This window comes from Leopardus geoffroyi, chromosome D2, assembly GCF_018350155.1.
Source record: "Leopardus geoffroyi isolate Oge1 chromosome D2, O.geoffroyi_Oge1_pat1.0, whole genome shotgun sequence".
Lineage (NCBI taxonomy): Eukaryota > Metazoa > Chordata > Mammalia > Carnivora > Felidae > Leopardus > Leopardus geoffroyi.
Window position 1 is genome coordinate 34,743,273 of NC_059334.1, and position 25,669 is coordinate 34,768,941.

Below are 25,669 nucleotides of genomic sequence, written 5' to 3' on the forward strand. Positions count from 1 at the left end.
GTTGCTGCTAGGCCTAGCACTTCCCAGGAAGTGGTAGGCTGAGCAGAACTACGCATGCGCCACACGCACCATGGGCGTAGGACTTCGTCAGGTCGCTACTCCCTGCGGGGCGGAGGCCTGATGCTGCCGGGAGGGGAGCGGGGCAGCTGCCAGTGGACATGGCGGCGTGCAGCAGCGGGGCTGTGCTCGCTGCCCTGGGAGTGCTTAGTATTTGTGCGGCCAGCGGCTCTGGGCCCATGGCTCAGGGGGAGACCGGCAGAGAGGCGGGCTGGGCAGAGCCGTGGGATGGCGCAGTTTTCCGGCCGCCCTCGGCGCTGGGCGCGGTGGGGGTGGCGCGCAATCCCGGGCCCTTGCAGCCAGGGAGGGAGGAGGCCGTGGACTTGCCGGTGCTGCTGTGGTGGAGCCCAGGGTTATTTCCCCACTTCCCGGGCGACTCAGAGCGCATCGAGTGCGCGCGCGGCGCGTGCGTGGCGTCCCGGGACCGACGGGTGCGAGGGCACTCGCGGACGCGCGCGCTGCTCTTCTACGGCACTGACTTTCGAGCCTCCGAGGCGCCGCTGCCGCGCCTGGCGCATCAGAATTGGGCGCTCCTGCACGAGGAGTCGCCCCTCAACAACTTCCTGCTGAGCCACGGGCCGGGCATCCGCCTCTTCAATCTTACTGCCACGTTCAGCCGCCATTCGGACTACCCGTTGCCGCTTCAGTGGCTGCCCGGGACCGCTTATCTGCGCCGCGCGGCGCCTCCGCTACAGGAGCGCGCTGAGTGGCGCCGACGCGGCTACGCGCCGCTGCTCTATCTGCAGTCCCACTGCGACGTGCCTGCGGACCGGGACCGCTACGTGCGCGAGCTGATGCGTTACATCCCGGTGGGTGGGGCCGGGGCGGGCCTGGGGGTTGAGGGGGGCGCGCGGGGCGGAGGCTAGGACCCCGGGTGTCCAGGTCGGCTCGCCGCACCCACTTCACGGCGGTATTCTACCCCGAACAGGTGGACTCCTACGGGAAATGCCTACAAAATCGGGAGCTGCCCACTCCGCGGTTACAGGACACAGCCACAGCCACCACCGAGGATCCAGAGCTCTTGGACTTCTTGTCTCGCTATAAGTTCCACTTGGCCCTTGAAAATGCCATCTGTGACGACTACATGACAGAGAAGCTGTGGCGCCCCATGCATCTTGGTGCTGTGCCTGTGTATCGCGGCTCTCCCTCTGTGAGGGACTGGATGCCCAACAATCACTCCATCATCCTCATTGATGACTTTGAGTCACCTCAAAAGCTGGCAGAATTTATTGATTTTCTGGACAAGAACGATGAGGAATATATGAAATATCTGGCATACAAACAACCTGGGGGCATCACCAACCAGTTCCTTCTGGATAGTCTGAAGTATCGGGAGTGGGGAGTGAATGATCCTTTGCTGCCTAACTACCTCAATGGCTTTGAGTGTTTTGTCTGTGACCATGAACTGGCTCGGCTGGAGGCCGAGAAAGCACACGCAGCCTCTCCTGGGGACATCCCTGTCCCTGAGCCTCACATTGCCCAGCCCTCACACATGGACTGCCCAGTGCCCACACCTGGATTTGGCAGTGTGGAAGAGATTCCTGAGAATGACAGGTAAGGATAGCTGGGGTCCCTGTGGCCATCAAATCAAGCGATTTACTTACTTGCTCACTGTGGGCAGTGAACTAGCAGTAGGTGCTGAGGGGATTGTTGTATAGGGAAATTATGACATGGGCTTACTCTGCCTTTAAAGTGTCAAGAGTCTAATTGGGAGAGTCTAATTCCTGAAAAAGCTCAGGAAAAGATGCAAAGTGGAATTCAGGGCAACAACCTATGAAAATCAGCTTATGTGAGCAATGTTTGCAATAGTGATTCAAAAAAGGCTTCAACCAGAGCAGAGGAGGCCTGTTTAGGGAAGTGATGAGGGAGAGACAAAGTTGGGCAGATAAACTCGGGCCAGGCTATACATAGCCTGAATACCAGGCTTAGGAGTTGGACTGTCTCGAAAACCAACTCAGCTGTTTATTTAGCACCTTTGAAATGTTGGGGTTGGGGATGAGCAATACATAGATGGGTATTTTGAGAGAGGTTTGTCTGCAGTAGGGTTTGTATCTATTAACCTGGCACAATTATTCATAGTACCTCCTTTCACTCTTTAATTTTTTTTAATGTTTATTTATTCTTGAGGGAGAGAGACACAGAGTGTGAGTGAGGGAGGTCCAGAGAAAGGATCCAAAGCAGGCTCCAGGCTCTGAGCTGTCAGCACAAGAGTCCGACACAGGGCTTGAACTCATGAGCCATGAGCCGTGATATCATGACCTGAGCTGAAGTCAGACACTTAACTGACTGAGTCATCCAGGCGCCCCATATAGTACCTCCTTTCACTCTTAGAAGTACCCTGATTTGGGTGATAAATTATATGTTCACCCCAAACAGAATGGAAGGAATGTTTTCAATAGATAGAATAAACACTGCTGGGCAGTGTGGATTGGAAGAGAAGTGAGGAAGCTACTGCACTAGGTGGCAGAAAGTGGTGCATTGGGAAACAAGGTCAGCACGGGAGGTGGGGTGGGAAAATGCTGAAGCCACTTGCAGCAAACCACACCTGTTTGGGGAGAGGTGATAAAAGATTATTAAGCTTAATAAAGCAAGACTGCTAGAATGGCCTGCAGAGACTAACTTGCACAGTGGATGGCAGCAGAGGGCTGTTTATATATACTGCTGGCACAGTTTGATTCTGGGAATGGAGTCTTCCATCAAATAATTTGTTTCTAGTTTATGCTGAACATATTATGATTTACTAGGAAAAAAAGTGTAAAACGTTAAAAAAAGAAAATGCGTTTTATCTAGACTTTGGATAGCACTGCACCTTCATTTTGATTATTGAAATTGCAGCTTATAAGGTAACCATCTAAATATTAGACTACTTGGTTCCATAGTCTGCCCCACTGCCCTGCCTTCTTCTAAACTCCCACCACATTTGGGAACCAGGAGCGGGCAAGTCAGGAAGTTTAACTCATTGGGGGTGGGATGTGTGATAGATTTGTGTTTGCAGCTGTCACCTGTACTATTACTAGACTACTAGATTTACTTCACATTCCCTTTCCTTCAAAGCAGAGCCCTGTCTTAGCCAGAGACTGCTTATCTGCTTAAAATTTCAGAAGGCAGGACTTGTAGCTGTGCAGAGGTTCCATAATCCAACTCCCATTTTGATGTTTCAGCTGGAAGGAGATGTGGCTGCAAGATTATTGGCAAGGTCTGGACCAGGGGGAAGCTCTCACTGCCATGATCCACAACAATGAGACAAAGCAGAGGAAATTTTGGGACTACCTACATGAGATCTTCATGAAAAGGAACCAAAATCTCTAATTATCCTTGCAAGAGCCTTTAAATTGGTAGAGTTAAGGAGATGGAAGTCCTTATTCTACCATGGGACATGAGGGGCATCTGCTGCATATCCCTTAACGAACACTGTCTTATTATGAGTTCAAGGAATTCCAGTTATATCCACTGATATTTTGTCCTAATGATGTGTATCCAGTGTCTCAGTTTGTGGTATTAGGGCTTCTCCTCAATGAGAGATGGAGGCCTCTAGTTCTTGGATTAATGGAAAACAGAAGCCTGAAACACCCACTTGTTTTAAAGTGCTGATTCAACAGAATCTTTAAAGAATTGCATCTTTCTCTAGCCATTTCATCCTCTTAACTGTGATTGGAACAACACCTTGGTACTTGGCTTAAGAATGAGGTAAAATGGACCACATTCTTTAGTAGGGTCTTAAAATTTCTGTGCTCTTCTTTAAACTCTTTATTATTCAGTACCTTTCCTTTATTTTTTTTTACATTAAAAAAAAAAATTTACTTTGAGAGACAAAGCACAAGTCAGGGAGGGGCAGAGAGAGAGGGAATCCTAAGCAGGCTCTGCATCGTCAGTGCAGAGCCCAATGTAGGGCTCGAAGCCATGAACTGCAAGATCACCACCAGAGCCGAAGTCAGACACTCAACTGACTGAGCCACCCAGGCGCACCTATTCAATACCTTTCCTAATCTCTTTTCATCTCCTGCTTTATAAATGGTTACATTGGTGGTGAAGCAAAACTCCTGGTGGGTTGTGTTATGGTTCTTTGGAATTGTATTTTTTATATCATTTACTTGCTCTTGATGTCAAACTTTTTAACTTTTTTTTTTTTTTTCAGGCGCCTGGGTGGTTCAGGTCATGATCTTGTAGTTCATGAGTTTGAGCCCCATGTCGGGCTTTGTGCTGACAGCTTGGAGCCTGAAGCCTGTATCAGTTTCTGTATCTTCCTTTCTCTCTGCCCCTCCCTACTAACGCTCTGTCTCTCTGTTTCTCAAAAGTAAACATTAAAAAAATTGTTTTAATGGTTTTTTCTTTCCTGGTTTTCCGTAATCTGACGAAGATGCCACCATCCCCACATTCATTCTCCTCTACATTAAACTGGCTGTAGATTTTTGACAGCTTTGCTTACTGCTGGTTTGCTTCTTTTTTAGGGAATAGCTGTAATTCTTTCTCATCTCATGAACAGAAAGATCCGATAGTTAATATATATCATGTCAATTTAATGAATTGTCCTGCTCTGTTTTAGGTTAGAGATAGAGACTATGGCTGGAAATGATGGCAGAAAAACAAATTTAATATTTAAATGATTTTTTTAATGTTTTTATTTATTTTTGAGACAGAGCATGAGCAGGGGAGGGGCAGAGAGAGAGGGAGACACAGAATCCGAACCGGGCTCTAGGCTCTGAGCTGTCAGCACAGAGCCTGATGTAGAGCTCGAACTCACGAACTGTGAGATCATGACCTGAGCTGAAGTCAGTCGCTTAACCGACTGAGCCACCCAGGCGCCCCTAAATGATTTTTAAATGTTAAAATACACCAGGGTGAATCAAACTGCAGGTTTTTATAGATCTTTGGTCTTTTCTGTCTGCCTAATGAACTCTTCTCTATATTTTATTATTTAAAAAAATTTTTTTAATGTTTATTCATTTTTGAGAGAGACAGAGTGCAAGTGGGGGAGGGGCAGAGAGAGAGGGAGACACAGAATCCGAGGCGGGCTCCAGGCTCTGAGCTGTCAGCACAGAGCCCGATATGGGGCTCGAACCCACAGACCAAGAGATCATGACCTGAGCTGGAGTCGGCTGCTTAACTGACTGAGCCACCCAGGTGCCCCTATATTTTATTATTTTTAAATGCTACAAAAATCCCATTTCCTCCAAAGAGTCATGAAAATTACATTGGAAAAAACAGCCCAGCAATACAGTTGTAATAATTACTTCATACTATGGAGCACTTTTCAGTTCATGTGGGATGAATATTCCAACTTGACTCATTCTATTACTGATATCCTTCTGTTCAACTTTATAGTACGTACTGAGACTACATTTTGATGGAACATACCTAAACTCAAGGGGCTGAGAGGTGAGGCAAGACTTATGTTGGTGGTGAAGCAAAACTCCTGGTGGGTTGTATTATGGTTCTTTGGAATTGTATTTTTTATAACATTTACTTGCCCTTGATGTCAAGGGGCTGAGAGGTGAGGCAAGAGTTAGCCACCACAAGTGGCTGGTTCAGTAAAAAGCTGTTAGGCAGATTTGGGGATATAGCCAAACCTTTATATTGCTGTGGCTTGAAAATAAAGCTTAAAGGGCAGGGAGACCATTAGCTTTTTCAGGGCCAGTGGAACAAGAAATACCTTAGACCTTAGAGCTACTCTGGTTGTAATGTGTAGTATTAATGAATTATCACTAAAGAAGTTCTATAGCTTATCAGTGTATCTATAAATTAATATGTATATGTACTTATATATATACACATACATTAATTTACAACCAGGTGTGTGTGTGTGTGTGTGTGTGTGTGTGTGTGTGTGTGTGTGTTTATGTATGTAAGGTGCTTCAACAACTAGGGTCCCACACTTAATATTGTGACATCTAAGGATGTGGCCAAGGAGAGCTCTCATTTAGACTGGATTTCACGGTCATAATGGTTCTATTTTCATTTTATTTTTTAGTAAAAAATACCCTCACAACAGCATGGAAAGTTTGCTTAACCTGTTTGGGCTTTTGCAGAAAAGCACAAGAGGGTAAGATAGACCTTCAAATGTACTATTAAAATTGGGTATAATGTAGACCCACAAAAAGAAGTCAAATTCAGGACTCTGACTTCTAAACTTGAAATCTATTTTTTTTTTTTTTTGGAGTAGGTTGTTTTTTTTTTAACGTTTATCCATTTTTAAGAGACAGACAGAGTGTGAGTTGGGGAAGGGCAGAGAGAGAGAGGAAGACAGAATATGAAGCAGGCTCCAGGCTCTGAGGTGTCAGCACAGAGTCTGATGTGGGGCTCAAACCAATGAGTCGTTAGATCATGACCTGCACTGAAGTCGGGCACTCAACCGACTGAGCCACCCAGGTGCTCCTAAACTTCCAATCTACTTAAATGCAGGTGCTGATATATAGTGCAAAATACACATTACTCAAATGCAAACTAAGGTTAGGACTCAAGTTTACGTGCAATAAAAAGGGTAAGTGATGGTTATGCAAAATGTAGAATCATCCTTACCTATTACACCAGTTCAGATTGGCATTCCTTTTATGTACAAAATGGGCACTTTTATGTACAAAATGGGCCAGTTGTTGAATGATTGTGAATGATTGTGAATGATTGTGGCTGGAGACTCAGGCCTGCTTTGTGGACAGGGCTTTTTAGACGTTCTTCTTTAATCCTATTACCATAAAAGTATTCGTAAAAGAGCAAGATAAGCCAGGTGCTACATTTCCACAAGAGCAAGCAGAACCAATATGAAGAGAAAGCAAACAATGTGAATTTTCTCTGGTTTGGGGCTCAGTTTGCTCTGTCAACAGCAGGAGGCTTGGGGTTATTGGTGGTAGAAGTGCTTGATTAGGAATCTGTTTTATTGGACTGGGGGTGGAGCATGGGGCTGATGCCTTTATTACTCCATGTGTTGCAATATCCTATAATCTCAGGTTTCATTTTGTATAATAAATGGCTTCTTTTTAAACAGTGTCTGCTGCTTGTTTATATTTCTGGGCTGAGTATGATACACTTGGAGACTTGGAAAAATATGTGAAACACTTGTTCACTTAACAAGTATTTATTATCACTATTCTAGGTACTAGGAATTCAGTAAGACAAGGTCCTGTCTCTCATGGCACTTACATTTTAAATGGGTGTCGGTGGTAAGTGAGGCCATAAACACACATTAAATGAACAAGTTAATTCAGACTGTGATATGTGCTATGAAGAAAATAAAACAGCTTGATAATGGAGAGATATGGGAAGTCAGGGAAGGCCTCTCTGACAGGAACTGAGAACAGAAGAAAAAGAACCAGTCATGCAGAGATCAATGGGAAGATTAAACGTCTGTGATAAATGATTTTAGCACACTAAATTTTACACAACCAAATACCTATTGCTCCTCCAAAGTAGTCATCTTATGAACTAAAAGCTTGCTCAAGTTATGCTTCCGTTACCAGAAACATTTCTTGAAGTTGTTATAAATGCCTTGAGAATCCTTGGCACATCTTTGAACTGAGTTGTTTGTTTCTTTTTGAATGTTTCATTTATTTTTGAGAGAGGGAGACAGAATTTGAAGCAGGCTCCAGCCCAATACGGGGCTGGAACCCACCAGCCATGAGATCACGACCTGAGATCATGAAGTCAGAGGGTTAACCAACTGGGCCACCCAGGTGCCCCCGAAGTGCCTTTTGTAAACACCTAAAAGTCACTTAGAGCCAAGTCTGATGAACCTAGGCATCACAATTGAAGAGCCCAGTCTAATAATAGGAATGATACCACCAAGTATCTTCACAGGATTGGAAAGAGTCTTAAATTAGACAATGAGCGCCAAAGCGCTTAAACTTCACCCTACCCAGTGAGATCATTACAAAGAAGAAACGATATATAAGTGGTCGCTACTGTTTATATGAGCATAATTTTTCTTTATGGCTTCGGGGTGGTTTTAAAGGTAGTAAAATCCAATAGTTCTTGAAGACTTATTAAAAACATAATAATAGTCTGTCCCAGCCTAACATCTTAAGGTCTCATATTTTGATTCGGTCCCATCCTCTGCCCTTGCTTTTGTCAATCACCCTCGAGTTCGGCCAGCTACCACGATAAATGAGTGTCCATTTATCGAGCCCTTTCTTGGATGTTTCCGGCCTAAGACCGCCCTCAGACTTCAGGGCCGGGAGCGGCCTAGGTCAGCACACGAGTCCCAAAGACTCTCCTCCTAACCTGCACACAGGTCTTGAACGACCGGTGCCCGAACCCAGCAGCAGGGGTACGAGGCGAAGAAAAGCAAGCACGAAGGCAGCCGAGCTTTCGGGAGGCTGCGCGCCAAGCTTCGTCGAGCTCTTACGGGTCACGCAGGGTCACGCACGGTGACGCAGAGCCTGCCGGGAGCTCGGTGCGTAATGGCGACGCCCAGCCTGCGGGGTCGGCTAGCGCGGCTGGGAAACCCACGGAAACCTATACTGAAGCCCAACAAGCCGCTCATCCTAGCTAATCGTGTCGGAGAACGACGCCGGGAGAGAGGCGGTGAGCAGTTGGAGCCAAGGAGGCTCCCAGAGCAGAAGTCCGAGGGATGAACGGGGCGGCTGGGTGGGAGGGCTACAAGATAAGGTAAGGGTGACTGAGGGTCTTCCCGTTCTGCTCCTCCAGAGGCGACTTGTATCACAGAAATGTCGGTGATGATGGCATGTTGGAAGCAGAATGAATTCCGCGACGAAGCTTGCAGAAAAGAGATCAAGGAATTCTTCGATTGTGCTTCGAGGGCCGAGGTGACAGAAGGCTCTTAGGGTGTCATCTTGGGAGAGAATGGGGGTGGGGGGATACAAGCAATTATACAAGGCAAGGAAAGTTGTGGGAACGATTTCACTAACGCCCAAGTGGAAAAGGTTATGGTTTTGAAGGCATTGTGATCTTGAGCGATTTGTTTCACTGCTCTAAGCTTTAGCTATACCAGTTGTAAAATAAGGTTAATTTTAATACCTTACAGAATTTTGTATTACATAAAGGGAAATTACATGGGAAAAAATCACTTTGTAAAATTTAACGTGCTGCTCAAGTAGATATTATTGTCCGAAATAGAACTAAAGATAGATAGTGAAAGGCAGGTTGTTTGGATTTTAACCTAGAATTAATTGCTAGCTGGCATGGTAGCTTCAGGTCATACAGTCATCTGTAGATCTTAAGTCCCTTTGTTGAAAGGGGACTGGGAAGATGACACAGCTATTTCCAGGCTGGTTAATGTATTAGTGTGCTTTGTGGTATTGTGAGAACTGTTGGCCTAGGTCAGGACAAACTTAAGAGCTGTCATTTTTGTTTTTGTTCTGTCTTTTCAGGCAGCGCGAAAGATGAGATCAATCCATGACACGTTGGGAGAATCTGGGGGTTTACCCCCCAAGAAACTGAATAAATTGTTACAGAGGTTTCCTAACAAATCTCATGTCAGTTGAAAATGAAGAAGCATTTTCTATGACTGGACTGTTAGCTACTGAGAACTATGCGTAGGTGTTTTGGAAACGTTTGCACTGCCATGCGCTATTTGCAGGGTGAAAGGAGGCAAGACACTTTTTCATCCTTTGGAATCATTGTCATGGTGGAAGTTATGCTTTATTTTGAAATAAAATCCTCTGAAGATAAATTGGCCTTTGTTGTAGATTAGGTTCTCCCTCCATACTTGAACTCTGTATCCTTCCCTAGATTCTGGAAGTTCTTTGCTTCTTGATTTGCCCGAGGAGCAGGATAAAGACTTTCATCTTGTTCTGCCTTTGAAGTCCTTACACCATTTATTGCCCTTGCCTTTGGATGCAATAAGGATGTTCAAGTCTGCCTATATGCAGAGTTTTTCGGTATCATCTGTATTTAGTGACTACCCATTTTGTGCAAAATAGTCCCTGCAAAATGCTCACAGAATAATCAGAAGTTCACAAACTGATGAACTGCAGATGTATTTTATTTAGCCAACACAATTGGAAATTAGTTTTTAAACGATCACCTTCAAAAATGGGAAAAATGTCATTAAAAAAAAATCCACTTTTTAGCTTTCAATTAAAAAAATAAAAGGATCTGTAAACACCAGTTTCTTATCCCTGCATGGCAATAACCAAGTAGAGCTGATTATCTTTTGTCTCCATTCTCTAGGGACCTGGCCATTGGCCTCTTCCACATGGTGAAACTGAAACTTATTTGGCAGTTCTCTTCTTTGTGTATCACCTGTTCACTTCTCTCATTAAGTTATCCACCTAGTTGCTGAAGGCATTAACTTTTGTGACCCTTTGATATTAGAAACAGTTGTATGGCATTTTATATATACTCTGCCCTTCCAGGTTTAATTCACTTAACCTTTTCTATATACCTTGCAGCATTAGACAGACAAAGATCAGTGGGGTTTCTAAGGCTCCAGTGGGATAATTATTAAGATAAAGAAGTGGTCTTGCCTCCCTGACCCACACAGCTACTTCTTCCAATAGTCCTCAGACCTCATGGGTAGAGCACTGGGCAGTTGCCTTGTTCTGAAAGCTGAGGCTTTTAGTTACAGGAAGAAGCTCAATACCTAGGCACTTTGGACTTAGGAGTTCTTAACCTAGGGTCAATAGATTCTCAGTAGGAGGTCTGTGGATGTGGATGGGAAAAATTTTTTATCTTTAACCACAACTGAAATTTAGCACTTCAGTTAGGACCATGGAAGACAAACCACAGTATCAATTAGCAATACCTATATGAGATTATAATATTTTCATATAGTAGGTTGCAGGTACCTCAATATCATTTATACCTATCACTAGCTTCAAAATTATGGTAGTTACCCTTGCTGCTGGACTTTACTTAATGTGTAAATAAAGAAGTATTACTATGTTACAAATTTGTTAATATTTTGATAATCGTATTTCAATATAATTCATTTCCTTTGTAAGTTATATATTTTGTGCATTTATAAACAATCTGAGAAGGAGGTCCAGGGACTTCACCAGGCTGCCAAGGTGTCCGTACTACAAAAAAAGGCTAAGAACTTCTGGATTCAAAGGACCCACTGACAAAACAGTACAACCATTTCCCGAAATCAAATGCATTCTTTTCAGGGTGCTTTCCTGATCAGATCTTAGAAAAAAATCTAATGGAATGCAGGCTTCTGGACTACAACTCCCAGAAGGTGATGCGGCCCCAGGGCCTATCCGGAGTTGAGGCAATGACTCCACCCAGTTGTCCTGTGTACCGCTTGACAGCCTACGATTCCCGGCATTCATGGCGGCTGTTTATTCCTTGGGGACATTATGGACGCCGAGTTATTGCTGGGATTTGTAGTCATTTCATGTATCTCTGGTAGTCGGTTCCCTCTTACAGTATCTGAGGGTGGCTTCGAGAAAAAAGAGGCAGGAAATGTAGCAATTAAACAAACGGGTCCTCTACATCTGCCGGTACCGGGTCTGGTTCCCAAGCGCGTGAGGCGGAAGTGGTGGTGGCCGGCGCGGCCGGAAGTTCAGATCAGCTGATGGGGGAGGCGGCGCCGCAGCCGCGGAGAGGCCCCGGCTGCCGAGCGCTTCGTCCGGGCCCAGAGTCTCGGATACTGGCCACGATCCCCGTTCGCACCTCGCAGTTGGGCGAGGCCCGGTCCCATATCCCTTCCAGGTTTGAGATCCTCGTCCGGCACGGCCGCCCTGAGCGCCCCGGCCACCCCCAGCCCCGGCTCGCCCCTCAGGCCCCGGGCCTCCCCTCAGCCCCCGGCCGGCGGCCCAGGCCCCGGATCCGCGGGGGGGGACCCGGCCCCGGGGGGTGCAGGCCCCATGGAGCTGATGTTCGCGGAGTGGGAGGACGGGGAGCGCTTTTCATTTGAAGATTCGGACCGCTTTGAGGAGGATTCGCTCTGTTCCTTCATCTCCGAGGCCGAGAGTCTCTGCCAGAACTGGCGGGGATGGCGCAAACAGTCAGCGGGGCCCAATTCCCCCACTGGCGGCGGTGGCGGAGGTGGCAGTGGCGGTACCAGAATGCGAGGTAAGGGTGAGCTGGGGGGAAGGGAACGGGCTGGCTCTGCTCAGGCCTTGCTGGGGAGCTGTCCCCGCTCGGGAGCTGTCCCGGACCGCGAGCTGTCCCGAGCAGCTTGGAACGGACTTCTGGACTCGCTTTTCCAGTCTTCCTGGGGTTGGCTTCTCCACACCAGCGTGTGTGTGTGTGTGTTGGAGTGATGGCTGGGAAATTCTGGGTTGGATATGATTAGCGACAGAAAGTAGATTTTTTTGTGGTTCATTTGCCTTAGTAATGGAATAGAAGAAAAAACAACTCTGACTTGGGAATACTTACCTAGTTAAGCCCGCGGCAAGCCAGAAAATAGAAGAGAAGGAGGGTAGGGAGTGGATTGTGAAGAAGGGACCACTTGAGGCGTGTCACCCCCATTGCAAAGTGCATTGGGAGCTTCTTGTTAGGGGTGATGATGATCTTTGATTCTGGCTACACCAAGAAGGGATTCCACTCATAGGAAAGTGGAGGTGAACTGGAGATTCCATAGTCACATAGGTTCAAATCAGAGGCTTGTTTCTTGTCCATATTGAACAGCTGTCAGAAGCTGGGACCACTGGATTAGAGCCTTAGATTTCTATCATCTGGGGCCTGGGGAAGAGTGTAGGAAACTGTCTCTAGAGTCTCCTTATGAAATGCTCTTCCTGCTTTGTGCTGTGAGTTTCTTTCATCCTGGGGTCTTTCAGTGAATTAACTGATTAGTGCTGTGAAGAATTTTGCTTTTATTAAAGGGGATTGAGGGAAGAGTGATGATTAGTGAAGCTCCACAGGCTCAAGACTTACCACATCCTTTCCCTGCCTTCCTCATGGCACAGTTTTTGTTCTGGGCCTCAATGCAAGCTGACTTTTTTCAGCAGTTGGGATTGTGATTGTACTCCGGCCATTCCAAACTCCCGTTTTCCAAACTTCCCTGCAGAGATTTCTAGCACCCTTTTGGGACAAAGAAGTGTACATATGTCACTTGTTAGGAGTGGTAGTGTTCAACTTCAGTTGGAGAGGTAGCATATGTTCTGTGCACATACACCCACACATGCACAAAGATCATAGGCAGTTTCACTGTGGGTCTTCTGTGGTCTCTTTGCTTTTTCACATTTGCATGTGTGGGTAGCCTTGGGGCTTAGAGCTCCTTCACTTTGAGGGAAGTAACTGAAGTAATGTCGGTGAAAATTTTCAACATACTGGTATCTTCCTGAATAGGTTAAAATCTAGAAAAGCATGTCATTCCCCAAACCTGCTGCCATCCCGGGGTACTCTCAGTCTCTCACTTGTAAAATAAGGAGATTAACTTTTTAAAAAAAAAAGAGGTTTCTTTCAGCTCCATGATTTTCTGATCTGTCTTCTAATTTGACCAATTTGGTGAGATATGTATGCAGTCTGTCGCGTTTCACCTTTTTAAAAATTTATTTATTTTTGAGAGAGAGAGAGAGAGCAAGCAGGGAAGGGGTGGAGAGAGGAGAGAGAGAATCCCAAGCAGGCATCACGCTGTCAGTGCAGAGCCTATGCGGGGCTCGAACTCACGAACCACGAAAATCTTGACCTGAGCTGAAACTAAGAGTTAGACGCGCAACCGACTAAGCCACCTGGGCGCCCCTCACCATTTATTGATTAAAACAGTGTGGGAAACCTTGAGTGGTAACTCCATCCTACTCCAGGTGTTTTCAGGAGCAGCAGCTAGGTTCCCTTGGGATAACCCATCTTCCTCCCCATCCCCCTTCCCAGGCTTCCAATTGTAGGAAGCCAAGGATCAGGTGTGCCAAGGGACATGCAGCCTCTCTTGCTACTGGAGGTCCCTGTCTTAACTCCTTTGGGCTCTGGCCTGTCTCCTCTCCTTAGTTAGAGGCCTAGAATAATCTAGAGAAAAAGGGATAGTAAAAAGCAGTTGGAGAAGAGAATGTCAGGGGAGAGACATTAACAATGTAATATAAATATAAAGTGCTAGGTGTAAGGGAAATTAGATGCCAAGCCATGTGAGAGGGTTACTTGCTAGGATCCTGGAACACACCTGTTTGGCCAGGATTTTCTGGGATATCTGTGGTATCTTCTGTTCTAGACCTTAGGTAGCAAGTTATGGGCTGCAGTTGGTTAGCTCCCCTCCCCGAGATGAAATCTTAAGAGTTGATGTATCCTAACAGGAGGGTCCCTTGGTTTTTCATCCAGATCTCCCTTTTCTTTCATAGTGAAGGTGGGGCCCAAGATGTTAGGCGCTGGCATTGGTGCCAGGTAATCATGACCCTTTTCATTTCCCCTTCTCTTTACCCTCACCTAAACCTTTGTTTCCAAAGATGGACTTGTGATCCCATTGGTGGAGCTCTCAGCAAAGCAGGTGGCATTTCATATCCCATTTGAAGTGGTGGAGAAAGTTTATCCCCCAGTGCCTGAGCAGCTACAGCTCCGAATTGCTTTTTGGAGCTTCCCTGAGAATGAAGAGGATATCCGGTGAGGCTAAAGGACTGATGGTGGGGAGTGGGTCCTGATATTCCTCACTGTGTGCTGGGTTTCCTCCAGAACAAAGGAGATACTGTGTTTGGGGTTGTAAGAAGAAGACAAGGGGAGGAGTGCCTGGGATTTTCCCCAAGAGGGAGTGACACTGGGGAGAGCGTGTCCAGGGCATTGTGGTCTCTGACAGGTTGTTTGCTGAGTTGTGGCTGTGTCCTCTTCTTCACTCCCAGGCTGTATTCGTGCCTGGCCAATGGCAGTGCCGATGAATTCCAGCGAGGGGACCAGCTGTTCCGCATGAGGGCTGTGAAAGACCCACTGCAGATAGGTAAGGGTCCCATCATGCCCTGTGGCACCCCCTGCTCTGCCCATCCCCTGTATTATGAGTTAAGGACCTACTGCAAGAAGCTGGAGCAGGTTGTTGGAATAACTGCAGGGCCAGGGTTGAGGGCAGAGAATTATGTCTTGATGGCTCTCCCTGACCATACCCATGTTTCTCCCCAGGGTTCCACCTGAGTGCTACAGTGGTGCCACCTCAGATGGTCCCCCCCAAAGGGGCCTACAACGTGGCTGTGATGTTTGACCGCTGCCGGGTCACTTCCTGCAGCTGCACCTGTGGGGCTGGGGCCAAATGGTGCACTCACGTCGTGGCACTCTGTCTCTTCCGCATCCACAACGTGAGGCCCTCCCAATTTATCCTGGCCCTATCCTACGCTCCATCCCCCCCTTCTCTGCTGCATGCCTGGCCACAATGTGAGCCTCCTCGCCTCCCTTAATCTGCCTGTCTTTCCCTTGCTCCAGTGTCAGCAAACCTTTTCCAGCTTGTTCTGTTTCTCTGTTTCTCCTTCAGGCTTCTGCAGTCTGCTTGCGTGCCCCAGTATCAGAGTCCCTGTCTCGGCTGCAGAGGGACCAGCTGCAGAAGTTTGCTCAGTACCTCATCAGTGAGCTCCCTCAGCAGGTGAGTGAGGTTGGGACACCGTTCTCCAACTCTAAGCTCCAGGACTGCATATTAGTCTTCATGTTAGGCCAAGGCCAACTTGGGTCACTTATGCCTTTGTCCCTTTCCCCCTCAGATCCTCCCCACGGCCCAGCGTCTTCTGGATGAACTCCTCTCTTCCCAGTCAACAGCCATCAATACAGTGTGTGGAGCCCCCGGTGAGTGTGGAGAGAAGGAAGGGCAGTCGGAAGGAAGAAAGCTGGTGGTGCAGAGCACCACTTACTAAAAGCTTGCTGTTGTCAGGTGAATCCAGGCCCCTATCTCTATGTAACTGACTACCTATCATCCCCAGACCCCACAGCAGGGCCCTCTGCCTCTGACCAGAGTACATGGTATTTGGATGAGTCAACACTCACTGATAACATCAAGAAGACACTACACAAGTTCTGTGGACCTTCGCCTGTGGTCTTCAGGTAAATTGGATCTCTCTATGTCTGTGTCTGTGGTGGAAGGGAACAACCCTCAGGCTGTTAATCGATCCTTTGCTCTGTTAATACCTGTGCCTCAAGAATTTTTGTCTTAGACATCTTTTGTCTCCTACACTCTGTATTTTGGGTCAGGGCCTCTTTTGTGTCAAAGCCCTGGTGTACTTTCACCTGTCGTATGCAGCCCCATCTGAGAGTAATCATTTTCCACTCCATTACCTTCACAGTGATGTGAACTCCATGTATCTGTCTTCCACGGAGCCTCCAGCTGCTGCTGAATGGGCATGTCTGCTGCGCCCTCTGAGGGGCCGCGAGCCAGAGGGCGTTTGGAACCTACTTAGCATTGTGCGGGAGATGTTCAAACGGAGAGACAGCAATGCTGCCCCTTTGTTGGAAATCCTCACTGACCAGTGCCTCACCTATGAACAGGTAACCCTCCAGAGTTGGGTGGCCCCACTGTGGTTCATTTTCTCCTTCCCTTAACTTCATTTACCTCTTGCTGACAGGGACACTGGGGAGGGCTGCTCTTCTTTTCTCCAAACTATTAGGTGCATCTCAGAGCTCTCTGTTTCCAGATAACAGGTTGGTGGTACAGCGTGCGCACCTCAGCCTCACACAGCAGCGCCAGTGGACACACGGGCCGTAGCAATGGGCAGTCAGAGGTAGCGGCCCATGCATGTGCCAGCATGTGTGATGAGATGGTCACACTGTGGAGGCTAGCTGTTTTGGACCCTGCACTCAGCCCCCAGCGGTGAGTCTCCCCCTAGGCTCATCACAGCACGGATATTGGGCCAGCCCAGGACAGTCCAAGGCCTCATATCATGTGCACATAGAAACGTACTATTCTTCTAGTCCTAGGGAAATGGGAGGTACTGAGCGTTAAGGTTACCAGTGATTTAGGCGTCCTTTTTCTGAGAAGCTCTCTTTCCTCCCTTAAATAGCTCCCACTTTCCCAAATACCTGAGTATTGGAGTGATGTGTATGAGCTGGCTCAAGAAGTTCTTCCCTGGGTCCCTTCCTGTACCCTCCTTCTGGGGGTTATGCCTGCTCTATCTCCTTCCATCCCTTCTCAGAGCAGAATGTAGCCCCCCAGCAACCTCCCCAACTTTGTTCCCACAGCCGCCGGGAATTGTGTGCCCAGCTACGCCAGTGGCAACTGAAGGTGATTGAGAATGTGAAGCGGGGACAGCACAAAAAGACCCTGGAGCGGCTCTTCCCTGGCTTCCGGCCAGCGGTGGAGGCCTGCTACTTCAACTGGGAAGAGGCCTACCCACTCCCTGGTGTCACCTACAGCGGCACCGACCGGAAGTTGGCATTGTGCTGGGCCCGAGCCCTGCCCCCTCGGCCAGGTGCCTCCCGATCTGGGGGCCTGGAGGAATCCCGGGAGCGGCCCCGATCTCTTCCTTCTGAGCCAGCTGTGCGGCCCAAGGAGCCTGGGGCCAAGCGCAAGGGATTGGGTGAGGGGGTCCCCTCATCGCAGCGGGGTCCCCGCCGCCTCTCTGCTGAGGGGGGAGATAAGTCTCTGCATAAGATGGGTCCAGGTGGGGGCAAAGCCAAGGCACTGGGTGGGGCTGGCAGTGGGGGCAAGGGATCAGCAGGCGGTGGGAGCAAGCGACGGCTGAGCAGCGAAGACAGCTCCCTGGAGCCGGATCTGGCTGAGATGAGCCTGGATGACAGCAGCCTGGCCCTCGGTGCAGAGGCCAGCACCTTTGGTGGATTCCCTGAGAGCCCGCCACCCTGCCCTCCTCCTGGTGGCTCCCGTGGTCCTTCTACCTTCCTTCCTGAACCCCCAGATACTTATGAAGAAGATGGTGGTGTGTACTTCTCAGAAGGGCCTGAGCCTCCCACAGCCTCTGCTGGCCCCCATGGCCTACTGCCTGGGGAGGTCTGTACCCGGGATGACCTCCCTTCCACAGATGAGAGTGGCAATGGGCTCCCCAAAACCAAAGAGGCAGCCACTGCAGTTGGAGAGGAGGATGATGACTACCAGGCATATTATCTGAATGCCCAGGATGGGGCTGGAGGCGAGGAAGAGAAGGCTGAGGGCGGGGCTGGGGAGGAGCACGACCTGTTTGCTGGGCTGAAGCCACTGGAACAGGAGAGCCGCATGGAGGTGAGGGGACACTGAGGGTTCTCTTTCGCTACAGCTGGGAGAGGGGCCATCTGGCTCTAATTGGGAATGTCAGGACTGTAGTGAGGCTGTTAGAAGCCTTTAGCGGGCTCCTGTCTGGCCTCCCTGCCTATAGTCCATTCTTTTCACTGCTTCCATATTGATATTCCTGAAATGTCTGATTGTGTCCCTCTGCTGCTTAAAAGTCTTCAGTGGTTTCCCACTGCCCTTGGCATGACCTGTGAGGCCTCACTTGTTCTGATCTTTGTATGCTTTTTCAGCCTCATCTAGGCATTCTGCCCTTTCTACTACAGTCAGTCGAACCATTCCTCCAGCTTGCCATGCTCTCTCTCGCATCCTTACATTTGCACAGATTGGCCTGTCTGCCTAGAATCTTCTTCCCTCACCTTTCCTGGCTAGCTTCTGTTCTTTCTGCAGGTCTCAGGTATCTTAGAGATCACTTCCTCTAGGAAGTCTTCCCTGAGCTTGCCCCTTTGCCCCAGGTCCCAGTGAAGTATCTTACTTATGCCCCTCTTGGCCTTTCCCAGTGGTAGCTGGCTTCACGCTGGTTTGTGCGTTCGTGTGTCTGTTTCTCTAATCAGACTATGAGTTCCTGTGGTATACCCAGGACCAGCATAGGGCCTAGCATATAGCAGGTACTCATGGGATGTTTGCTGCTTGAGTATGAATATGGTGTCCTGCCCCTGGAAGTTGGGGCTTCAACCTGTGTGGTGCCCGTCCTCTCCAGATATTGTTTGCCTGTGCTGAGGCCCTGCATGCGCACGGCTACAGCAGTGAGGCCTCCCGCCTCACTGTGGAGCTTGCCCAGGACCTGCTAGCCAACCCACCTGACCTCAAGGTAGAGCCGCCCCCTGCCAAGGTGAGAGACCCCCCATTCACCTCTCCCCCATTTATTGCTAACCCTTTTCTATGTCCCACCCCAAGTGAGAGCCTCCTCACTCCACCAAGATGAGTCAGACTCATATGTCTGCTTCCTTGTACTTCCCCTCTTTAGGGCAAGAAGAACAAGGTATCTACGAGCCGTCAGACCTGGGTGGCTACCAACACCCTGACGAAGGCAGCCTTCCTGTTGACAGTGCTAAGTGAACGTCCAGAGCACCACAACCTGGCCTTCCGAGTTGGCATGTTTGCCTTGGAGCTACAGCGGCCCCCAGCTTCTACCAAGGCCTTGGAGGTCGGAGGTTCCATCAGCCTTGTACTGCAGTCTCCTCAGGGACTCCTCAGAGACTTACAGCTTGAGCTCTACTGAAGTGTTAGGGGTCTGAGTTTCTTCCTGTATCCTTAGGTGAAGCTGGCATACCAGGAGTCTGAGGTGGCTGCCCTGCTCAAGAAGATTCCTCTGGGTCCAAGTGAGATGAGTACCATGCGGTGCCGGGCAGAGGAGCTTCGGGAGGGGACACTCTGTGACTATCGGCCCGTTTTGCCTCTCATGCTGGCCAGTTTCATCTTTGACGTTCTCTGTGCTCCAGGTATGGTGCGTGACTCTACTCAAGTGGGGATCTTGGGTAGGAGTAGTAGAAACCAAGAGGCCCAAGGCTCTGAATTATCCTTAGGACCCATCAGGCAACTTCATGAGTGGTCTGGAATGATGAGGGTCTTGGGTTGCCTACATTTCATTCTTTCCAATGACACTTCTTTCTGCCTGACTTACTCCACCTTTCATCCAGTGGTTTCTCCCACGGGTTCCCGGCCACCAAGTCGTAACTGGAACAACGAGATGCCTGGGGATGAGGAGCTGGGATTTGAAGCAGCAGTTGCTGCCTTAGGTGAGTCTGGAGTATCTTGAGCACTTCTGTGAGCTAGTTGGCCCAGGCCTTGAAGGGCATGAGACATGGTCCCTGTTTGAAGGGGTGGTATGGTAGTGGGACAGTCAGAATGTGACATGTTTGAACCAGGTAGTACAGTCAAGAATTTAGGGACAAAAGGTGTGCTATGGCACACAAAATGTAAGAAAAGGATTCAGGAAGGGTATAGAACACAGAATGTAGGTCAAAAGATCAGTTAAGTTTTTGGTAAGGGGACAAAACACCATGAATAAAGACAGGGACCATCAAGTCTTAATGAGGGCAAGGAGTCAAACTTCCTTGAAGTGATGGGTATGCCATGAAGGTAGAGTGGGCCAATTATGAAGGTCTTAAAAAGCAGATCAGAGCTAAGGCCGGATGTAATAGGCAATTGGGACCTTCCACGGGGGATGTGGGTTGGACCAGGAGATCTCCTTATCTCACATATGCTGATGGCTGGGCAGCCCTGGCCTGTTCACTTTGGCTGTCTTGGGAGTTATGGCCATTCTCAGTCCCTATGAGACCCTTCTTCTCACAGGTATGAAGACAACAGTGAGCGAGGCAGAGCATCCCCTCCTGTGTGAAGGCACACGTCGGGAGAAGGGTGACCTGGCACTGGCACTAATGATCACTTACAAGGATGATCAAGCCAAGCTCAAAAAGGTAGGGACTGAAGTACTAGGATTTTGACAGGCAGAGAGCAAAATTTTACCCTTTCTCAGAGGATTGCAGTCCAATGAGGAAAGGGCTATACTGCCCATAGGGGATAAGTGGAAAATCTTGGGGACACTTGATAAAGAATAAGACCAATGGTTCTCGTAGGAGTGCTTGGGCAGGGGATGAAAGAAAAGAAGCAGTTACTCATTTATTTCAATATTTACTGAATATCAACGTAGTCAGTCCTGTGTTAAGTGTTAGGATATCAAGATATGTAAGCCGGTGCCTATCATCCAGGAGGTTCTCCTATGGTTGTGACTGGGGAAGGTTTCCCGAAGAGGTAGTATTAAGCTGTTTCAAAGAGAAAGTAAGGTAATAGAAATAGAAGTCAGGATATAAAGGGCATCCTGTCACTGCTTCTCTCTTCTTCAGATCTTAGACAAACTCTTGGACCGAGAGAGCCAGACGCATAAGCCCCAGACACTGAGTTCATTCTACTCATCCAGCCGCCCAGCCACAGCCAGCCAGAGGTCTCCTTCAAAGCATGGGGGCCCATCTGCCCCAGGGGCCCTGCAACCACTGACCTCGGGCTCTGCAGGGCCTCCTCAGCCAGGGAATGTGGCAGGGGCTGGGCCAGGCCCCACTGAGGGCTTCACAGAGAAGAATGTGCCTGGTGAGGTGGGGGCACTGGGCAGGGGGGGATGAATGGTATGGATTCATGTTGGGGTCCCCTTTCCTTGGCTTATCCCAATGTCCTATTTTCCCCACCTAGAAAGTTCCCCACATTCTCCCTGTGAGGGCCTCCCATCTGAGGCAGCTTTGACCCCAAGGGCGGAAGGGAAGGTTCCCAGCCGCCTGGCACTTGGCAGTCGTGGAGGCTACAATGGACGGGGTTGGGGCTCCCCAGGGCGGCCTAAGAAGAAACACACAGGTATGACAGCCTGTGGGATGACATGGAGGGAGGGATTTCCTGAAGTGTGAATTCTGTAACTTCTAGCTTCTGAGACTGATTTGTCTTGGGGAGTTAGGCATGGCCAGCATTGACAGCAGTGCCCCTGAAACAACATCGGATAGTTCCCCCACCTTAAGCCGGAGGCCACTTCGAGGGGGCTGGGCCCCCACCTCCTGGGGCCGAGGACAGGACAGTGACAGCATTAGCAGCTCTTCCTCGGACTCTCTGGGCTCCTCATCCTCCAGTGGAAGTCGCCGGGCCAGTGCCAGTGGAGGGGCCCGGGCAAAGACCGTTGAAGTTGGCAGGTCAGTGGAAGAAATACTCCTCTCATCTGGCCCACCCTCAGAGTCACATCCCTGGTGTAATCCAACTATTGTTCCCCCAGCGACACCACTTATCCTGCTCTTTCCTGCCTACCTGGACACCCATTTCAGAGAAACCCCAATCCCCGTCCCTACCCCATTGCCCCCTCAGGTACAAGGGCCGCCGTCCCGAGAGTCATGCCCCCCATGTACCCAATCAGCCATCAGAGGCAGCTGCACACTTCTACTTCGAACTGGCGAAGACGGTGCTGATCAAGGCAGGGGGCAACAGCAGCACTTCCATTTTCACACATCCATCTTCCTCAGGGGGCCATCAGGGTCCTCACCGCAACCTGCACCTTTGCGCCTTCGAGATTGGGCTTTATGCCCTTGGCCTGCACAACTTTGTTTCTCCCAACTGGCTCTCACGTACTTATTCTTCGCACGTTTCCTGGATTACAGGTAAACCCAGTATCTTGATTTGGGAATGGGTTGGGGATTAATTGATAGAAATGAGAGTCTTATCCTTGTGGAGTTACTGATCTGAAAGAAGACACCATACTAACCGCCCCCCCCCTTTTTTTTTTTTGCTCCTTTCCTTGAAGGTCAGGCAATGGAGATTGGTAGTGCAGCCCTGACTATACTGGTAGAATGCTGGGATGGACACCTGACGCCCCCTGAGGTTGCATCCCTGGCTGACAGGGCATCACGGGCACGAGACTCCAATATGGTGAGGGCAGCAGCGGAGTTAGCCCTAAGCTGCCTGCCTCATGCCCATGCATTGAACCCCAATGAGATCCAGCGGGCCCTGGTGCAGTGCAAGGAGCAGGTATTTCTACAGGCAATCTGGGGACTTGCTTTCAGGTATCTAGGAAGGGACATGGGGAAAACTAACAGCCCAGCTCGATTTCCAAATCTTAAAGTTCACAAATTTTCTAGTTTGTGCTATTATGGTGACACTTGACGTATTAATGCACTTTCACATCCATTACTTCTTTTGCCTTACGACTCTGAGGTTAGGATTATTCCTGTTTTATAGATAAGGAAATGGAGATCTATAGGTTAGGGACTAAGGTGGTCACCAGGTTGGAATACTTGGGGAAGGCCTTGGGGAGATAGTGGGAACTGGATGGGAGGGAGTGGCTAGATTAGTTTGGAACTGGGACTGTAAGTAGTTTGGAACTGGTCACCAAGTGTTTGTTCAGTGTCTGTGTGAGGCATCCATTGCTCTGACTCTGACCTCTGATGCCTCCCTGGGAACCAGCCAACTCAGAGGAAGATGTTGGAATGTCATTTACAACCATGCCTGAGTAAAGCCCCTCCCCTTAACTTCTGTGCCCCTTCCTTCCAGGATAACCTGATGTTGGAGAAGGCCTGCATGGCAGTGGAAGAAGCGGCTAAGGGTGGGGGTGTATACCCTGAAGTGTTGTTTGAGGTTGCTCACCAGTGGTTCTGGCTATATGAGCAAACAGCAGGTGGCTCATCCACAGCCCGTGAAGGGGCTACAAGCTGTAGTGCCAGTGGGATCAGGGCAGCTGGGGAGGCTGGGCGGGGGCTGCCTGAGGGCAGGGGGGGCCCAGGCACTGAGCCGGTTACAGTGGCAGCAGCAGCAGTGACAGCAGCAGCCACAGTGGTGCCAGTCATCTCAGTGGGGTCCAGTTTATATCCAGGTCCAGGACTGGGGCATGGTCATTCCCCTGGCCTGCACCCCTACACTGCTCTACAGCCCCACCTGCCCTGCAGCCCTCAATACCTCACCCACCCAGCTCACCCTGCCCACCCAATGCCTCATATGCCCCGGCCTGCCGTCTTCCCTGTGCCCAGCTCTGCATACCCACAGGTGAGACCAGTGTTTTGTTGGGGGGTTGGGCACGTGGGAAAACATTAGGAGTTCATGTGGGGTTGGAGTGTGGGGTACTCTGGGAGAATAATAGGACTGTCTTGGTGAGGTGGTGGGGGTCTGGGGGGACTCAGACCAACCAAGATAAGAAATGTAGGGATACCCACTTGTGGGATGAAGGGGGAGAACCACATCTTAATATAATTTCCTACTCTTTTCCCTGTCTCTAGGGTGTGCATCCTGCCTTCTTGGGGGCTCAGTACCCTTACTCAGTGACTCCCCCCTCACTTGCTGCCACTGCTGTGTCTTTCCCCGTCCCTTCCATGGCACCCATCACAGTACATCCCTACCACACAGAGCCAGGGCTCCCACTGCCCACCAGTGTGGCCTGTGAGTTGTGGGGACAGGGAACAGGTGAATGGAGGGGAGGTACACTGGGCAGGGGAGATGGGGGGAGGAACCCTCTCCATCCCTCTTCGGGCTGTGAATTCCTCATATAGCTTTCATCCCACCCTCAGTGAGCAGTGTCCATCCAGCATCCACGTTTCCAGCCATCCAGGGTGCCTCGTTGCCTGCTCTGACTACACAGCCCAGCCCTCTGGTGAGCGGAGGGTTTCCACCACCCGAGGAGGAGACCCACAGTCAGCCTGTCAACCCACACAGCCTACACCACCTGCACGCTGCCTACCGTGTTGGTGAGAGGTCTTTTTTTTGTGCCCCCACCTGCAGTTGTGCCAGAGGCTCTTTAGTGATGCCTCCCTCCCCATAGCTCTTACTTTGTTTGTTGTGGGGTCCGATGTACCAGATTGAGGTGCAGGGTGAAAAGGATGTACCTTTACTATGTGCCCACCCTTTTCTCCCAGGAATGCTGGCACTGGAGATGCTGGGTCGCCGGGCACACAACGATCACCCCAACAACTTCTCCCGCTCCCCCCCCTACACTGATGATGTCAAATGGTTGCTGGGGCTGGCAGCAAAGCTGGGTAACACCTCCCCTCCCCAGGACCATTGTCCGCCCCCACCCACTTTCCCCACCTTCCTGTCCCAGACCTCCTTCCTAGCTCTTGCTCAGAGTTGAGGCCTTGGTCGGGTATGTGTGCGTGCGCGGGGGGTGGGGGGTTACCTCAGCTCCTGGGGTGGAGGGAGGCTCTCTGCCAGGCCAGAGCTGAGAGATAAAAGTTGGGTCCCTAGGGCAGAGGTGGCCACCCCCGTCTCATGCCCCTCCCCCTGCCCCCCAGGAGTGAACTACGTGCACCAGTTCTGTGTGGGGGCAGCCAAGGGGGTGCTGAGCCCGTTTGTGCTGCAGGAGATCGTCATGGAGACGCTGCAGCGGCTGAGCCCTGCTCATGCCCACAACCACCTGCGTGCCCCGGCCTTCCACCAACTGGTGCAGCGCTGCCAGCAGGCATACATGCAGGTGACAACCCTGGAAGTATGGAGTAGGGTGGAGCACCTCCTGGGCAGGCATGGAACTGATTACCCCGCATGCTAGGGAGGACGGGCCTGGTTCTGTGCTTAGTGGCTCATCCTCTTCCAGTACATTCACCACCGTTTGATTCACCTGACCCCTGCCGACTACGACGACTTTGTGAATGCGATCCGCAGTGCCCGCAGCGCCTTCTGTCTGACACCCATGGGCATGATGCAGTTCAACGACATCCTGCAGAACCTCAAGCGCAGCAAACAGACCAAGGAGCTGTGGCAGCGGGTCTCACTCGAGATGACCACCTTCTCCCCATGAGTCTGGCCCCTCTAGGGTCCTATACAGGGATACAGGCCTGTGGCTATGGGGGCCCCTCACACAGAGGGAGTGAATCTTGGCTGGACAGATCATCCCCACTCAGTTCTCTGGTAGCCCAGACTGGCAGCTGCTCTTGGGCTGTAGCTTGGGGCCAAGATGTCTCAAACCCTAGAAGCCTAGGGTTGGGGGAGACAGCCCTATCTGGGAGGGGGCATTGGGTGGCCTCTGGTATTTATTTGGCATTTATAAATATATAAACTCCTTTTTTACTCTAGTCCGCCTGGGCCTTTGCCTTCTTTCCCTCCATGTGCAGATGAACTTTGAACCGGGGTGGGGGGAAAAGACTGATACTTCCA

General features: G+C 49.8%; 3 protein-coding genes across 6 annotated transcripts; all 3 read left to right on the plus strand.

Annotated features, from left to right (window-relative positions):
• The first annotated feature begins 42 nt into the window (after positions 1-42).
• Positions 43-7,038, plus strand: FUT11 (fucosyltransferase 11). The gene is made up of 3 exons (XM_045439638.1): positions 43-866; positions 986-1,611; positions 3,219-7,038. Exons 1-3 carry the CDS (start codon positions 159-161, stop codon positions 3,364-3,366), a joined length of 1,482 nt encoding a protein of 493 aa, XP_045295594.1. The 5' UTR covers positions 43-158; the 3' UTR covers positions 3,367-7,038.
• A 1,372-nt stretch (positions 7,039-8,410) lies between these two features.
• CHCHD1 (coiled-coil-helix-coiled-coil-helix domain containing 1) lies at positions 8,411-9,679 on the plus strand. The gene is made up of 3 exons (XM_045439639.1): positions 8,411-8,571; positions 8,695-8,813; positions 9,378-9,679. The coding sequence occupies exons 1-3, from the start codon at positions 8,448-8,450 to the stop codon at positions 9,489-9,491; spliced, it is 357 nt and encodes a 118-aa protein (XP_045295595.1). The 5' UTR covers positions 8,411-8,447; the 3' UTR covers positions 9,492-9,679.
• A 1,671-nt stretch (positions 9,680-11,350) lies between these two features.
• Positions 11,351-25,587, plus strand: ZSWIM8 (zinc finger SWIM-type containing 8). 4 transcript variants are annotated; one of them, XM_045439616.1, is made up of 26 exons: positions 11,351-12,027; positions 14,331-14,484; positions 14,718-14,812; positions 14,989-15,161; positions 15,335-15,442; positions 15,558-15,639; positions 15,774-15,894; positions 16,134-16,335; positions 16,482-16,657; positions 17,026-18,019; positions 18,765-18,896; positions 19,032-19,211; positions 19,323-19,506; positions 19,705-19,803; positions 20,360-20,484; positions 20,911-21,151; positions 21,251-21,409; positions 21,507-21,735; positions 21,905-22,194; positions 22,338-22,561; positions 23,084-23,572; positions 23,803-23,986; positions 24,091-24,267; positions 24,436-24,555; positions 24,879-24,989; positions 25,110-25,587. In XM_045439616.1, exons 1-26 carry the CDS (start codon positions 11,820-11,822, stop codon positions 25,568-25,570), a joined length of 5,718 nt encoding a protein of 1,905 aa, XP_045295572.1. In that variant the 5' UTR covers positions 11,351-11,819; the 3' UTR covers positions 25,571-25,587. The 4 variants fall into 4 exon arrangements, with proteins under 4 accessions (XP_045295572.1, XP_045295574.1, XP_045295573.1 ...); XM_045439618.1 differs by having other exon boundaries at positions 11,357-12,027; positions 24,811-24,989; XM_045439617.1 differs by having other exon boundaries at positions 11,357-12,027; positions 23,803-23,962.
• Positions 25,588-25,669: the final 82 nt, after the last annotated feature.